The sequence below is a fragment of the Pyxicephalus adspersus genome, chromosome 4 (genome assembly GCF_032062135.1).
Source record: "Pyxicephalus adspersus chromosome 4, UCB_Pads_2.0, whole genome shotgun sequence".
NCBI classification, from domain to species: Eukaryota; Metazoa; Chordata; class Amphibia; order Anura; family Pyxicephalidae; genus Pyxicephalus; species Pyxicephalus adspersus.
In genome coordinates, this window is record NC_092861.1 from 2,960,970 (window position 1) to 2,977,995 (window position 17,026).

At 40.5% G+C, this 17,026-nt stretch overlaps 1 protein-coding gene across 1 annotated transcript in view; it reads left to right on the forward strand.

Moving 5' to 3' along the window:
* LOC140327973 (mitochondrial peptide methionine sulfoxide reductase-like) overlaps window positions 1-17,026 on the forward strand; it is a gene marked incomplete in the record, with an annotated part of 176,562 nt that overhangs the window by 96,120 nt on the left and 63,416 nt on the right. Inside the window, 1 exon segment of the mRNA XM_072407230.1 lies at window positions 6,635-6,754. Coding sequence (XP_072263331.1) covers window positions 6,635-6,754 — 120 coding nt within the window.

Sequence of the window (17,026 nt, forward strand, 5' to 3'; positions counted from 1 at the left end):
GATTTTGGAGATGTTGCGTAGGTGAAAGTGACAGGACCTGGAAATGTTCTGAATATGGGGGGTAAATGAGAGGGCAGAATCGAAGGTGACACAAAGACAATGGGAGGGACAAATAACAGTGCTATTACCAGTTAGGAAAATGTAATGGGGAGATTTGGAATTTGAGTAGGGGAAGATGATGATTGAGTAGGGGAAGATGATGAGTTCTGTTTTATCCAGGTTGAGTTTCCATGTAATAGGTGCCGCTGCATGGAAGGTAAGATATTGCTTTGGCTTGCATGACCCAATCATGGGGTCCCTTTAAAGCTATTCTCCCACCCTCCCTGTGCCCAGTCTTCACCTGCTTGTACCCTGGTGCTTTGCGCCCTCCGGAGTTCTTTTAAAGGGACGATGTTATGATCCCCATGCACGCAGACGCTTTCCTCAGGGCTCAAGGTCATTCTAATGGAATCATACTAAAGTAAGCAGATTGGGCATATGAACTTTAGCACATCTGCAACGTTTCTCGCATTCCTTTACCAGACCCCCGATTGATTTAATCTACATTTAATTTTGAGCTTTGCTTTTTGAAACTTTTCCTTCAAAAAAGATTTGCCTTTAGTTGTGTTCTAATTAAAGCAATATTATCTGCTGAGTCTTTATGGATGGAGTTCTGTACGCATTGAGCAAGGCCGCTTGCTGTATTTAATCTATATAAGTTCACGGGGTTCAACCGCTTCTGTGTCTGTTCCAGACATTGGAGGTTGAGAAAGGTAAGAGCAGTAGGCGGAAAGAACGGCATTGTCTTGATTTAGGTTTCCAGCAGGTTTCTCAGGAGGCAAAGAGCAAGACTGGCTGATAATGGAAACCTCAAATATTACAGGGAATAATACTTCTCTTAGAATCCCAACGTACTTTAGTTTGTCTCATCCACACTTTTTGTTGGTACAGAAAAGCCCCCTAAGTTTAGCTCAGAGCCCTTATCATCGACAGGGCTGGGTGCAAACACACATTGGAGGTCTTCAGGTGCCTTCAGCAATGTTTGGGCTTTTGGGGCCTTGCTGTTCCAGGAGCTGGATGGGAAGAAAGTGTAGGTGGGTGGGGAACTTTTTATTGTAACTCAATTTTTAGTAATAATCCAAAAACAGGGTGGTTACTAAAAAGTGTCGGGTGGTGCACCCAGCTAAAAGGGGCCAGGGAGAACACTGCTGTACCAATAAAAACTAATCTTGGGGTTAACAAATTGCCCTTACATGTATGGTCCCCCCTTCAGCAGCTCGTTTACATTTAGGGGGAATGTAAAGCAGTTGTACCCAATCTTTTGCTCCCCCTGCAGGCAGTGCTTTTCTCTCCGATCCTCAGGATTGTGGGTGGCCTGGATGTGTTCACAATTAAGGACTAAATATAATGAATGCAGCTACCACATCTGTTAATAGTTTCCCAGATACATCATAGTACCCTGCTGCCATCCCCTCTCAAGACCCCCCAGCTGGGACTGCAATTCAGCAATTCTATTCAAATTGTATTTGCATGTAGATTTGCCTAGGTTATGCTCACACGTCATGTTGAGCCTCCTTGAATGAAAGAATTGCAATCCAATGGATGAAAGGGTAAAGGCCAGGGACAGTCAGGCTGTGAACGGAGGGGTTAGATAACGCTGGACATCCTCCAGCCAGGAAATGAGGCCTTCTCTATCTGAATTGCTGCAGCTTCTATTGTACCAGAGTGTGCAATGAAATCAGAGGATTTCAGTCCAGGAGAGGAGGCCGTTCAACTGTGCAAGACTGAAAGGAAGGCTGGAGGGCAGATTTAACGAAGAGGAAGGCCAGAGGATAGATTTAATGAAGAGGAGACCAGAGGACAGATTTAATGAAGAGAAGGCTGAAGGGCAGATTTAATGAAGAGAAGGCTGGAAAACAAATTTATTGAAGGAGAGAGTAGGAGCATATTTATTGAAGAGGAGCTGGAGGGCAAAGGCTTCCTCAGGGGTGACTGTCATGCAATGCCGAATATCTGGACGATCATAAAGGGTTTTTTCAGATCTTTACGTAGGTTATGACCTTCCTGAAGAAAGCATATTGAGGAGAGACTGCAGGGCAAGTTTAGGAAAGGGGGGCTGCAGGGCAAGTTTAGGAAAGGGGAGGCTGCAGGGCAAGTTAAATAAATGGAAAGCTGCAGGGCAAGCTTAGGGAAGGGGAGGCTGCAGGGCAAGCTTAGGGAAGGGCAAGGCTGGAGGGCAAGTTTAAGGAAGAGGAGGCTGCAGGGCAAGTTTAGGAAAGGGGAGGCCTCAGGTCAAGATTAGGGATGGGGAGGCTGCAGGGCAAGTTAAAGGCTTGGGGGAAAGTTTAGTGAAGGGGAGGCTGCAGGACAAGTTTAAGGAAGGGGAGGCTGGAGGGCAAGTTTAGTAAATGGAAGGACAGAGATTTAAACTGGCCTGTGAAGTTTATCCATGAAGTGAAATGGGTCGTACTTTTGAATGCCAAACCCAGTCCACTCAGGAGCAAAGCCCACCCCGCAGACATACCAGCCCGGTGACACAAGTGTTTATACAGTAGCACTGTACCTCTGCTTCTTTATCTCTGCCCGAGCTGTCTGCAGCTTTCATTTCAGCGCTATTGTTACACAATGATGGTGTTCCAGACAGCTGGGGACAGTGTATGGGTAAATGTATTCTCTCCGCATTGTGCTGTATGTGAACAAGTGACATTGGAGTGTTCCTATTATTCTCATATTGGCCCCCTTTTTTATTCTTCACGTACCTTTATTCTTCAGACTATGGGTCCATTTTCCAGCATTGCTTTTAGACTAAACCCCCGCAAACTCTTGAGAGTTTTTTTTTTTGAAGACCTAAAAACCTTCTTGTTGACCTTCTTATTGTGATAAAACATCAAAAGGGCAAACAACTTCCATATCATCTAGTATGGTATTGCGTATTACTTTTGTAAACTTTTCTTTTTTATATTTATTTAGGCCATTTTACATAATTCATTATTTGAACCAAAACATGCTTTAAAAAGTAACTTTTAGTTTGTTTTTTTAAAATTGCATTTTCATTGTGTAATTCTAAGTTATAATCATTACAGAGTACACATTTGTGGTATATTATTGTATTATTTATATTTATTTTGTCATTTATTGGGTCTAGTTGATATTTTGGGAAATTTCATTATTTGTTTTTATTTTATTTTTTTGTTAACTTAAAAATATAACAGAAAATGCAGCTTTAAAGCACCCCAAGCATGTTATTTGAAGTATTTGTTCATTTTAAGCCAATTTTCATATTTTGGATAGAGAAGGAAATGGTTAAGACCCTTTTTCATAACATTGGGGAGATGTGATGAATGTCACCCTTAGAGATGGCCAAACAGATCATTGGTGTCACCTAAACTGACCAGAGAGGGGCAGTTTACTCATTTTTCAAGGAACCCCAGCAACCTCTGGAGGAACCCTGGTTCTCCAGGCCTTCATCTAGGACTGAACAACACTCAGTACAATGAGTTCCATTTTACCACAGTGTCATTTTACCCAAAGCGCAGCACTGGACCAAGAAAGAGGTCGTTAACAACACTGGGTTTAATTTCTATAAAGACATTTGGCAGTGCACGTCTCAATGATCATATGGAATATTAGAGGCTAATATGGAATATTATGGAGCTATCTCTGATCATTTAAATCTGTTCACCACCAATTATTAGTATATGGGTGATCAGGTGACTTTTGCAAACTACTGCTATGAGAACCGCGATTTTGTAAGTAGTCTACTGCCAACATTTCCAGGTTGACTTGTAGTGCCTAGATTGTCTTTTTGCAAGATTTGGTCGGCCCACCATTACCCAGGATCTTCTCAGCATGGAGGTGACAATGATTGTATATTTTGTCGGGTTTGCATCCCAAGTGAGTGTTTTCATTTAGCTGATTTGCTATTTTATCTCTTTTACAATTGGCACATTTTGTTTTTGTGGCCTGGATTCAAACAACTTTTCCCCTCACAAAAAAAAAACTACCCAAAATAAGTTGTTGCAAATTAACTGAAGCTTGATGTGTCCTTTTAGTACTTTTTCAACTTGATGCAAAAAAACAAATTTGTAAGGTTCTAAGTTTTAAAGTTCTCCAGGTCTCCTTCCCTCTACCACTCTTTACCTTGCATTGGTGCCCATTTTTGGGACAAGAATTGATCCCGTATAATTGGAGCTTCTGCAAATGGCAAAGGCAGTTTCAACCCTGTAACCATTTAAATTCACCTTTTTCTTACCTTTCCTATTGCCTGCAATGGGGTTGGTTAACCAAAGGATTATTTCATGTTCACCAAGCAAACTGAATTAGAATAGAGTATAGAGAATAGAATATTTTTTCAAAAGTAATTTTTCACCAAATTCGCTAACCTGAGAGAAATTTTGGTGCATGTAAATAATTCACCCGGTAGCCTAAATTCTTTAATAAATCAACCCATTATACTTAACATTATTTTGGGTGAAAAAAGCTGGGAGGGAAGAACCTGTAGGCGGGTGGTGGCCCCTGTATTGTGACCCAACTTTTGGGTAACCGCCCAAAAACAGCTGGGTGGTTACCAAAAAGTGCTGGGTGGTGCACCCAACTAAAAGAGGCCGGGGAGAGCACTGTCCTCCCATTCACTAGAACCATTTTTGCACATGGCTGAGACAGATCCCAGTGCATTTCTAGAAGGCAACAAGTCGCTTCTGGCCACACAGTTGCTTTTGTAAGCTGCAGTTTTGATACTCCTTGTTCATGGCAGCAGTATCCTATGCACCCAGCAGTGGCCATTCATGTGGTTTTCACAGAAAATATTAAAGAGACCCTACCGAGATTTCAACTTTAAAATTAAAAAAGATATGGGCAAATGGAAACACCTGAAATAAGTTTTCTTTGGTGTTATTGTAAAGCCGAACAATAAAAAACTGAATCAAGAGAAAGTTAAGCTGATGACAATAGCCAATCCAGGTTTACCTTTGAATTGAAGTAAGCAATTCCATTGGACGTGTGGTTCCCCCTTTTACTCCAGTTTTCATAATTCATTCCCAGCATCTGTGGATAATTCCGATGACTTTGCAATGTTTAGCCAACATTAGGCAGGCACTCCCTGTAGAGCAAATATATTTAGTCGCTGGCAGAAAAGGATGCAGCTTTAACGTGTGTGTGTAATTATCATTAAACCTCACAGATTGGATGCTAGAACACAACTTCAGCGTTTTGAGACAAATTACAAACTCCCAACGTGCAAAGCAATGCAAATATCGCCAACACTAATTAACGAGAAAGCGACTAGCACTTGTAGCCCAACTCTAGCCAAAACCTTTTTCATTAGAGAAGGAAGGGCTCCACCTCTGCCCCCTACATTCTATATTCCTTCATCTGCACTTTCCAAAATCTGTAAAACTGTGCTGCCTCTATAGGCGTTTCCAAGTCTGATAATAAAGAGAACCTGTCACAGTGAAGCTTACCCAGGAAGTTGAGTATTTTGGAGGTGAATTATGCTCTGACATAACAACCTGCCAACTCTGTATTGCACCTGACGTTATCCTTAATGCCTTGATCCCAATAGTATCTGTGTCAAAAGTACAATTCTCCACCCACCACACCACTACTGTACTATTCATTGAGCTTACACCTTGCGATGCAGAAGACTAACATTTTTATTTTTTATAAAAGGGTTCATAGGCTTTTAATATAAGGTAAAAGGCAAGTTCTTTTTTGTTTTCTAAGGAAGGAAGCCCTTCCCTTTCTGTCCTTACTGCCGTGGCGGTACAGACTGAATGGGAGCTCAGAGCCATGACGTAAGTATCCTAGGAGACTTTGGGCTGCTCCTTTAGCTCGTGCCTGGGGCTTTTTCCTGCAATGGGGAAAAAATGCATGGGCAGTGATGTCGGCACTCTTTTTTCCCATTTTCAGCAGGGTTTGTCACCCAATCTGGCACCTGCACAGTGTGAAATAGGGTGGCGTAGCTAGAAGAAGAGAAGAAAGAAGGAAGACAATAGTTTCACTGAACCGTGACTCCAAGGGGTACACAGGTCTACTACCGCTAACCCAATAGAGAATGAATGGGGGTAGCAGTAAAGGGTAAAGAAATTCTCATTACTGCCTGCTGTCAACTATGCAACTGCTTGGTCTTCAACAACCACCTTTGCAGTCCGACCGTGTCAGGAAACCTGCAGCTCACTATGTTGCCTGCTGGTGGCACTGTGGTTTAGCACACCTTGCATGTGCTCCCACAGGCAACCAGCAGGTGGCTTACTGCAGATTCACCTGCTGGTTTGCCAACACTTGTGGCTCATAATTAGCAGGCCTATATATTCTGCCTTCACAAGCCTCTCATTACCTTAGCATTGGACCTGACATCCAGTGTTTTGCTCCTATAGCAGGTTTCTCCAACTATTTGCAGGCTCAGTTTTTGTTGATCATACACTATAGGATTTGTCATAAGTATTCGAGAAGTAACATCTTTCAAAAAATCTGGGCTTTCTTTGTTTGGCTGAAACTTTTTTAATTCTAATTCACCTGGAAGATCCACGTTGACCAGTAAAATAGACTCTTGGTCTATATACATCCTTTAAATGATAACTAACTCCATTGTCTTATTTATATAATGTTCTTGTTATGTCACATCCATCTCATTCTACCCCTGTACACCTTTTTTCAGGTATGGGCTGTTTCTGGGGAGCGGAAAGGAAGTTCTGGAGACAGAAGGGAGTCTACTCCACTCAAGTTGGCTATGCTGGAGGTCACACCCCCAATCCCACCTATCAGGAAGTCTGCTCAGGTACCTACCAATATCCATGTCAAATCTTACCTTAATTTTCTGTTTGCTGATACATCACAATGGCGGCATAAAGGTGGGATTTGATCTTTAATCTTTAAGACGTAGATCTATATATAAAATGTTGAGACAAGATCACCGCTTCCCATGCCGGTGTGGGCCTGATTTACTAAAGATGTAGATCTTTATCTAAAATCTTGAGGCAAAAACCCCCCTTTTCATACCGCTGTCGGCCTGATTCACTAAAGCTTCCCAAGACTATGAAGGACAGACTATCATTGGAGAACCTGAGGGATCCAACAAACTTGGAATGGATCTGGTCCAAGATTGAAAATATTTACTAACAAAAAGCAAATGATTTTTAGGAAATCCATTCCGGGTTTGCCGGATCATTCAGGTTCACCCAATAAAGTCTATCTTCTCCAGTCTTTAATAAATTAGACCCACTCTATCCAAGACATGTGAATCTAAGGTGCTGGTCCAACCTAGAGCAGATTGGCACTAGAAATTACACTTGGAATTTTAATTACTTCGGGGATATGTATTAGTGTTGGGGGGGTCAGTCAGATAAGGTGCAAATCATTCAAGTTACATAATATTTCAGACACTGACGTTTGTAGGTTTCAGAAAGCCTCAGGTCCCATCAAGTCCATCAAGTTCAACCACTAGGGAAATAAACATATCTCAGATTTAAAACCCTATAAGACATAGTTGGTCCAGAGGAAGGCAAAAAAAACCCCGGGCACAATTTGCTCCAACAGGGGAAAAAAATTCCTTCCTGATTCCATGAGGCACTCGGATGTTCCCTGGATCAACAGTCACTGTTTTTTTTTACTTTAAATCCTTAATCCCCAGTTATATTCTGTGCTTCTAGAAATCATCCAGCTTTTTCTTAAAGCAATCTATAGAGCTTGCTGAAACTACTTCCTGAGGGAGCCGATTCCACATTTTCACAGACCTTACAGTGAAGAATCCCTTCCTTATCCGGAGCTTAAACGTCTTTTCCTTGAGACACAAAGAGCGCCCTCTTGTGCTTTGTAATATATATATATATAATATGTAATAGGTTATATACATGTCTGGAAACACAATGGAAATTTTCCTTTTCAATAATTTCTTCAATAAAAATATCAGCTAATGGTTCTGCTGAAAAAATAAGTAAGTCCTTCGACCCAAAAGTTTGTATTGCCTCCTATTACATAATTACCTCGTCCATCAGTCTCTGACTGTGATTTGCTGAAAACCAATTCCAATTATTTTGAAGTTGCAAGATGTTTGTTGGTTTCCTTCTAATACCTGCCTGTTTTTTACCTCTAAATTACCAGGTCCATAACCTTCCATATCTTTTTTATGGAGCCATTCCTAGGCAGATTTGCTAGTGTGCCATCTATTTTTAGTTTACCAACAATTTTGGGGCAGATGGCCTCACATTCTTGTCCTCTACACTTTGATGTGATGCAGAATTCATAGCTGATTTAATGAGCCTGATTCATTAAAACTGCATGACTGAAGATATACTATCATGGGAGAACCTGGATGATCCTGCAAAGTTGGAATGGATTCCTTAAAAATAATTAACTATTAGCAGGCAAATGTTTTTCATCATGGGCCTAGTCTATTCCAGGTTTGCTATTTTCCCCAGGTTCTCCCATAATGGTCTATCTTCTCCAGTCTTGGGGAGCTTTATTATATTAGGCCCAATCACTGCAAACATTTAATACTTTGGATTGGCAAAGCAACCCCAAAGCATAAATGTTTCACAACCATTATTTAAAGTTGTTATGGGGTTCTTCCGAAATTATATCCTTGGTTTGCATCAAACATGTCTAATCTTACTCTGATCAAATAAATCTTGATGTAATGTCTTTTTAATTGATGGATTGGATTTATTAGTTAAAAGGAAGAGAATTAATAAGACGGTGATCTTATAGTGGCATTTATGGACAACATATATTTAAGGTTATAATTTTTTTATTTGTCACAATGCAAAAATCAATACATAAAATGGTTACAAAATTACATGCAGAGATAATTCAGAATTTCATTGTGATTGCCCATGGAAGCCCAACAATCAAACTGGGTTGGCAAGTTAACAAGTTATTCACATTCTTTGTCGATGCGTTTCACAGGAACAAGTCTGCTTCCTCAGGAGTATAGGAGGTGAGTATTCTAAGCAACACACAATATATATGTATAAATTTATATCCATTAATACCAAAAACTTGTGCAACTAATATAATTTAAAACGTCACTTTACTTAGTTAATGCAAACGCTTTGACCATAACCTGTGCAAAGTTACCTACGAGCCCTCTGGCAGTCTTGGAAACGTCTTAACATCAAAACCTCAGCTCTTGGGCTTTGAAATCTATGATTTGTGACCTTTAAAATGTATTTTTCTTCTATCATCCTTTTCCTTCAGGTGGGAAAATGCTTCTTACAATGGACATAAGACACGTGATAGTTCCTAATGAGATCCATTATTGCTTTAGGTATGGGATAGACCTTCATTGTGATACTCGAGATGGCCAAAAGTGTTTAACAACCATTACACCTATATGGTTTTGTTGAGCATCCCATTCCACAACCATGGATAATAATCTATCAATCTATCAATAAATCAGTAAAATCAATCGATTAATCTATCAATAATGTAGACTGAGCCCCCTTTGTACTTATACAAGCCTCCAATTTTCGGGTAAGGCTTCACACTATTTTTTGGAGTGCATCTGTGGAAATTTTTGCCAAAAGAACATTGGTAATGTCAAGCACAGATGTTCAACAAGAAAATCTGGCTTACAATCAGCATTCCAGTTCATCTTAAAGTTGTTCAATAGGGTTGGAGTTGGGCTTTGTGCAGGACACTTGTTACCATTCCACCCGCAGATCATCTTTCAGCAACCCCGGCCTCCCTTTAGCTGTGCAGGGATTTGCCTTTTCAAGCATCCCCTGCACTTATTCTGAGGCTGAGTATGTGGAGAAGCCAATAAGCAGAGTAGTTCCTGGTTGCAACCTTGTTCTTGCTATCGGCTGCTAGCATTATTTGAATCTTGCTGATTCCAGGCTCTGGTTTCTGGATTCTCAGTCTTGTAACCTGGAATTTTCTCAGTACACGCTGCCTTTTGTCTGCCACCTGCCCAGACCCGTGCCTAAACTTGGACTGAGCTTGTCAGTTGGCCGCCCCGACCTCCGTCTCCCTAGACCTTGCTCCTTGCTGTCATCCTCCTCAGTACCTGATCTTGGCTGTCCCTAAACTGAAGCCCTCTGTCTGGCTCACCCCTGGTGGTCGCGATCTGGTGTGCTTCCTGCATGTAAAGTAGTCCGGTGGCCACTAGGGTCACCGGCCCATTATCCGGTGAAGACCGGGAGACGCTTAGAATCAGTGCCCCAGGTAATTCGGCGCCCACCTGCCAGAAGATGTAGCACTAACAACGCTCAAGTTCTTGCTCACCAAACTGGTGACACCATGCCTTTATGAATTTGGCTTTGTACCCCTGGCACAGTCATAGGGAAACAGAAAAGGATCTTCATCAAACTGTGACCACAAACCTGTGCAAAAATGTCTAAAATATGTTTGTATGTTGTAGTATTGATAGTACCCTTCATTGGAATCCCCTGAAGAAGTGTCGGCCGTGTGTTTATGAAGTTTCACAATCAAAGTAGATAAACTCTAATGTGAAATCTCTTCACCCAGAGCATTTTTACTGCGATTTTTTAAAATAACCCAAAACGACTATTAAAGAGACACAGTCTCTTGCGGTTTGGTTGAACGATGCAGCAAATTCTCGGTAACAAAAAAACATGTGTTCATTGCGGCATTGAAAATTCTCCCTGTAAATAATTGTGTTTTATCTTGATGTTTGGCAAAGTATAAAATTTGTCTCCATCGTGTTTCACCCTGTAACGCCATGTATTAGAATCCCCCGGAGGTGGGAGCTGTAAATTATGGCGTCTGCTTTCTTAATATTCAGCAGCTGTGCTTTTTATTAGCAGCTTTTTCAAATATTCATAAGCATTGTTTGATACTTAAGCTGCGTGTGCAGACGTCCCAAGATTTGCCCCGCTTTGAGGAAAACGTTTATTAGAAATGATAAGTTGCACTCGTCAGCTGAAAGGGGGATGGGAATGGTTTTTGAACTGGCAAATAGGCAAATGAAGGAAATCTCCTCTTTTAACGCTGTAACTCTTCTTTTACACTTTAATGTTGGATGCAGCTTGTTTGTAAAGTTTCTTCTGACTTTTTTTTACACATAAACTTTCATTTGTCAAGCAGCAGGAGCAGGAAAAGTGGCCATGATATGTTCAATTATTTATACATTCTTAAAATGTAAAAACAAGCTCTTACTGACCTGTTTAGCTGCAGGCACCGTGGATGAATTTATCATTAAGGCTCAGAATTGTAGAGCTGAAATTGGAGCTCATCTCTCTTTGCTTGAGGGGACTTGGCAGTCTTTCATCCTTCTAATGTAAACAAACAGCAGGTGCCGTACACAGTTGAGAAGCTAACTGCTTCCATATTTCATTGTTCCTGTTGTGCTCTTCAGGGAAAAATCATCTCCAGTCCCTCTCGCCCCCCTTTTCTAAACTTTCCTCGAACCATAATAAGGTATACTCACCTAAATCTTCCATCCTGGTCCCTTCAAAGTTTCATTTTTGGGTGCTACTTGTCCAGCACCGCAGATGCACTCACCTGTCCCCTATTGTTGATGTCATCGCTGGTGTGTCTTATTCTCCAATCATAAAGGACCCTGCTGCTAAACAACCAATAATAGTTGTCCTCATCACACAGGTAGTGATGTGGACACCAGAAGAAGTACCTTCTGGATGTGAAGTATGGAAGAAAAAAGACGTGGTTCTGGTGAATCATGTGACTATGACTTTGGGTAAGTAAAGTCATAGGGGGTGATAAGGAAGTTTCAGAGTTATCCTTTTTCCAGAGATCAGCTTTAATAATGATGAATTATTCCACAGTGCCTGCACCTAGAGAGTTCAGTGAGGACTTGTTTTAAAGCTCATTAGTTATATCTAAATATTTGCATTTCTCAATTGAGGGGAAGAAACTAATTAATAGTACCACATCCCTATATGCATTACACATTTTCTTCTTAGATTTGTTTTTTGGGACTTTTAGGGTAAAAATTGCAATATTTATTTCATTACATATACATAAACATTCATTAAGATCCAATATACAAGTCTTCATACAATTGAAGCAAGATTAAATATACATATTCTGTCCTTAATGGGAGTCGCTATCAGGCTTTTTCAGAAGGTCATTTCAAGAAGTTGTATAAACTTTTAACTTTACATCTGTAGGACATCATACACCAAAACCAAAACCAAATTTTGATTTGTGTATTATTGTTTGGCTTGCTGGTTCAGCTTTTGGTGTATGATGATCTACAGATATGAAGTTTAAAGTTTATACAATTTATTGAAATAAAAAGAAATGAAGTAGAGTAAATGAAACAAATATACATTATTTGTAATCGTACTCTAAAACATTATATAAACCTACACAGAATGATCAACATATATAATATATAGATAATGTAGGAGTATTGTTAGTATTCCTATCTGATATTATTACTATTGTTATTAATATTATTATTACACCGTGTTTACATAGCGCCAACATATTACACAGCGCTGTACAAAGTCCATAGTTATGTCACTCACTGTCCCTCAAAGGGGCTCACAATTTAATGTGCGTACCATGGTCATATGTCATTTATACAGTCTAAGGTCAATTTTTGGGGGGAAGCCAATTAACCGAACTGCATGTTTTTGGAATGTGGGTGGAAACCGGAGTACCTGGAGGAAACCCACGCAGACACGGGGAGAACCTGCAAACTCCAAGCAGATAATTTCCTGGCTGGGATTCTAACCTGGGACCCAGAGCTGCAAAGGCCAGAGTGCTATCATTGAGCTACCGGACTGCCGAGATATCTTCTAAAACCTGATGGTGTTTGAGATTCTAGAATGCATAAACATGCCATCGTACTGAGCTGTAATTACAAATAAATTTTAGGCCATACAAAGCTTCATTTAAAAATATTCTTCGATAGCTACAAAGGCTATATATCCACTTTGAGATCATTGGAATACTGCACAGATCTAGGAGAAGATACCCATGTGTTTTATAGCCAGAGGATACAGAAACAATTGTCAAGCCATGGTATTAAACATTATATTGGATTTCTATTGGACACTCAGCGGCTGGAAGATTGCGTGAAGTCTGGCCCTATTTGCTGTAATGAGATGACAATTCTGCAGTACCGAAATTCCAGTGTTGTCAGATACTTCTCTCCTGTTGGACTACAGTCCTATATAAATAATCCTTTATAATCCTTTAAAGATAAGCTGTGTTCAACTCTTTTTTTCTAGCTGGGTGGGAAGAAATTGTAGGTGGGTGGCAGCCCCTGTATTGTGAACCAACTCTTCAGTAATCACCCAAAAACAGCTGGGTGGCTACTGAAAAGTGCCCTGTGGTGCACCCAGCTAAAAAGGGTTAGGGGGAAAACGAGATAAGGCAAAGACAAGGCGTTCTGCAGTCCAGTAGAGGGGAATTCCGGCAGGGTTGACCACACTGCTTTAACAGGGCAGAGCAAGTATTTGTCAGCTCACTGGATTTCAGGCAAGACTAACCAGTAAGTTTCTGTCCTTTCAGTGTTTTAAGGAGCCCAACCATAAGGCAACATGCATGTATTTAAAATTTTGCCCAGTCAGCCAATTTCTGACTGGTCCTATTTACCAGCCAGCCACTTTATTAGCAGCTAACTGGCACAATCCAGATAAACAGAAGTTTACTTACTGTCGGAAGGGCTGGCGATGATTAGGTGGGAGGAGCCACCTGATTTCCCCCTTTATAAATTTCATGACATTTTCCCCTTCGGCTTGGCGCGTGTATAATGAGTGTCCTGAAATAATAGTGCTGTTAACATGCCGCATATGCCAAGTGCAGCTGTTCCAAGTTCAATGAGAAGATGCACACAGTGGTACTTAAGCGCCACGCGAGGTCTACTTATCGCTTCCGTAAGAACAAGTTAATAACATGCAATTCAATGGCAACTGAAAAACGCCATTCGCCGGGCTCCAGCCTGCTTTTAATTGTCTCACATTTATCAGTATCTGGAGCAGGAATCCGCTCCTTTCTCTTCCTCTTCCTCAGCCTGACGGTTTTATCTGCTGCTCGGAATGGGCCAGATGCCGGCTCAATAGAGCCTCCTGTCCATCTTAAACGTATTAAGCCCCCAAATCGTTTAGAAGAAAAAAGGGAGTCTTGTGTGCCGTCTTGATTCATGTGATTAGACACTGCGTGAATTCATTGCCAGGGCCCAGCGTGAACAATGGGAAGAGGCCTGCCGCTCTGGGTCTAAGATGCGATAGGACAACTAAGCATTTGACGAGCCTGCGGTTTGTGTGGCCTGTGACATACGGTGTATCATAATTAAAGGGAATGTGGTGTCTTTTCAATGATGTGTTAAATAAAGATGAAAAAAGGGATCCGCTTAATGGTGATTGTTTCCTTTTGTTTTAAAATCTATAGTATGTACAACTGGCATCCATGTTTGTTCAGGCTCTGCATTACCAACAACGTTTGGGTAATACTGTTACTTCTACAATACAAGTCTTTAAAAAGTAAGCCAACTTAATACAATGCACTTCCTTTGTTAGAGAGAATTGTCATCAAAACTGGTGTTACCATTGGAAAATTTTTCTGCAGTTCAATTTCAGGTGACCCAACAAGAGGTTGAGGAAACCTCCCAACGTATGAGGTATTCCTTAAAGATTGTTTAGAATCAGTGACCCCATTAAAACATTTCTCCTAATTTCTTGTAACAAAGACACAATAAGAAGTTAGTTGAACTCTTCCAAAGTAGAAGGAATTCTCCTCTTAGAAAATTGTCATCAGAATTGGTGTTACCATTGGAAAATTTCCCTTTACTTCTGTTCCCCGAAGACCCAAGATATGGAAGAATCCCCCAACATATGAGAAAATCCTGTCTTAGAGAGTTGTTGGCCAAATTGATGACCCCTTTGGGAACTTTCCCTTCATTTCTTGTCCCAAAGACACAACACAACTGTAGCGGAACTCTCCAAAAGGGGAAGAAGTTTCTCTCTTAGAGAATTGTCATCAGAACAGGTGTTACCATTGGAAAATTTTCATGCACTTCCAGTTTGGGAGACCCAAAAAGACTTTGGGAAAATCTCCCAACATATGAAGAATTCCTGTCTTGGAAAGTTGTCCAGAGAATCGGTGACCCCTTCATTTCTTGTCCCAAAGAAACCCGAAAAAGTTAGGGGGATTCTCCCAAAGTAAAAGGAATACCTCTCTTTGAATTGTCATCAAGACATGTGTTACCATTGCAAATTTCCCTTCCATCCCCATAGACCCAACAAGACACTGAGGAAACCCCCCAACATATGAGGAATTCCTGACTTAAAGAGTTGTCTACAGAAACTGTGACCCTTTTGGAAATTTTCCCTTCATTTCTTGTCCTAAGGACACATCAAGAAGTTAATTGAACTCTTCCAAAGTTGAAGGAATTCTCCACATAGAGAATTCACATCAGAACAGGTAATACTATTACCTTTGCTTCCATTCCCCGAAAACCAGACAAGACGTTGAGGAAATCTCCCATCATATGATAAATTCCTGTCATAGACAGCTGTCTGCAGAATCGCTGACCCCTTTGAAAAATTTCCCTTCATTTCCTGTCCCAAAGACACAACAAGACATTCGTTAAACTATACCAAAGTTGAAGGAAATCCTCTCTTAGGGAATTGTAATTTTTCCTATAATCCATTCCAGGAGACCCAACAAAACAAGGAAATCTCCCAACATATAAAGAATTCCTGTCTTAGAGATTTGTCAGTAGAATCACTGACCCCTTTCAAAAATTTCTCTTCATTACTTGTCCCAATGACACAACAAAAAGTTAGTGGGCATTCTCCTTCTAGAAAATTTTCATCAGAACAATATTACCATTGAAAAATGTTCCTTTACTTCGGTTCACTGAAGACCCAACAAGACGAGGAAATCTTCCAACATATAAGAAATTCCTGTTTTAGAGAGTTGTCTGCAGAAACGGTGACCCCTTTGGAAAATTTTCCATCATTTCCTGTCCCAAAGGCAAAACAAGAAGTAAGTTGAAATCTCCCAAAGTAGAAGGAATTCTCCCCTTAGAGAATTGACATCTGAACAGGTGTTAGTATTGGAAATTTTACCTTCATTTCTAGATTCCTTGTCTCGAAGACACAACAAGACATTAATAGAAAACTCCCAAAGTACAAGCAATTCCCCCCTTAAAGAGTCATCACTGGAACAGCTGTCCCTATTGGAAAAGGTTACCTTCACATCTTGTCCCAAAGATAGAAGTTAATAGAAATTTAAGGAGAGAAATTTCCCCCTAAAGAGTCATCATTGGAGCCAATGTCCCCTTTGGAAAAATTGCATTCACTTCTTGTCCCAAAACCACACCAAGAAGTTTGTGGAAATCTCCTAAGGATAAGAGGAATTCTCCTAGAGGCCTTGTCACCAGAACTGGTGTTCCTGATGAAAATGTTTCTTTCACTTTTGGATTTCTAGTCCCAAAGACATAACGAGATGTTAGTGGAATTTTCCTAAAGTAGGAATAATTCAGAGTTGCCACTGGAACTGTTATCCCCATTGGAAACAATTAGGTTTACAATTACAATGGAAAAGTAAAAATCTTCCAAGTTATTAGTGTTGTCCCCATTGGAAGATTTCTCCTCATCTCCTTTTGGGACAGCTCCAAAATTTTTGAGTTTTGAAAGGCGTAATGATCCCCTGATAGGAATGTTGTTAGCATTAAAAAATAAGTAGTGTCTAACCCTCTCCTATTATAATCAAAATGTTAGAGATATGTTTTATACATTTCTACATTACAATGGACTTTACAAGTAGACAGGTTAGTCTTCAGAATGGTCACTCTTGGACCATAAGACTGTACATGGTGTATTCTGCCTATGATGATAGTAAATTGTGCCCAAATAAGATTTAACCGTTCTCCATTCCAACCAAACCACATTAAAGTTTTGTATACATATTTTAGAAGTTATATTGACGTGACACAGCAAAACTACGAAGAAACATTTCAGGGTCATCTACTAGAGGTGTTTTTTTTTGTGGGACCCATGCTGTGATTTGTTCCCCATTGGTGGCCAAGGATGGGCAGCAATCTTATCCGACCCAGGATCAACAGGATGGGATCATAAGCAATTTTCAGAGGATTCATGATGTGAATATAATG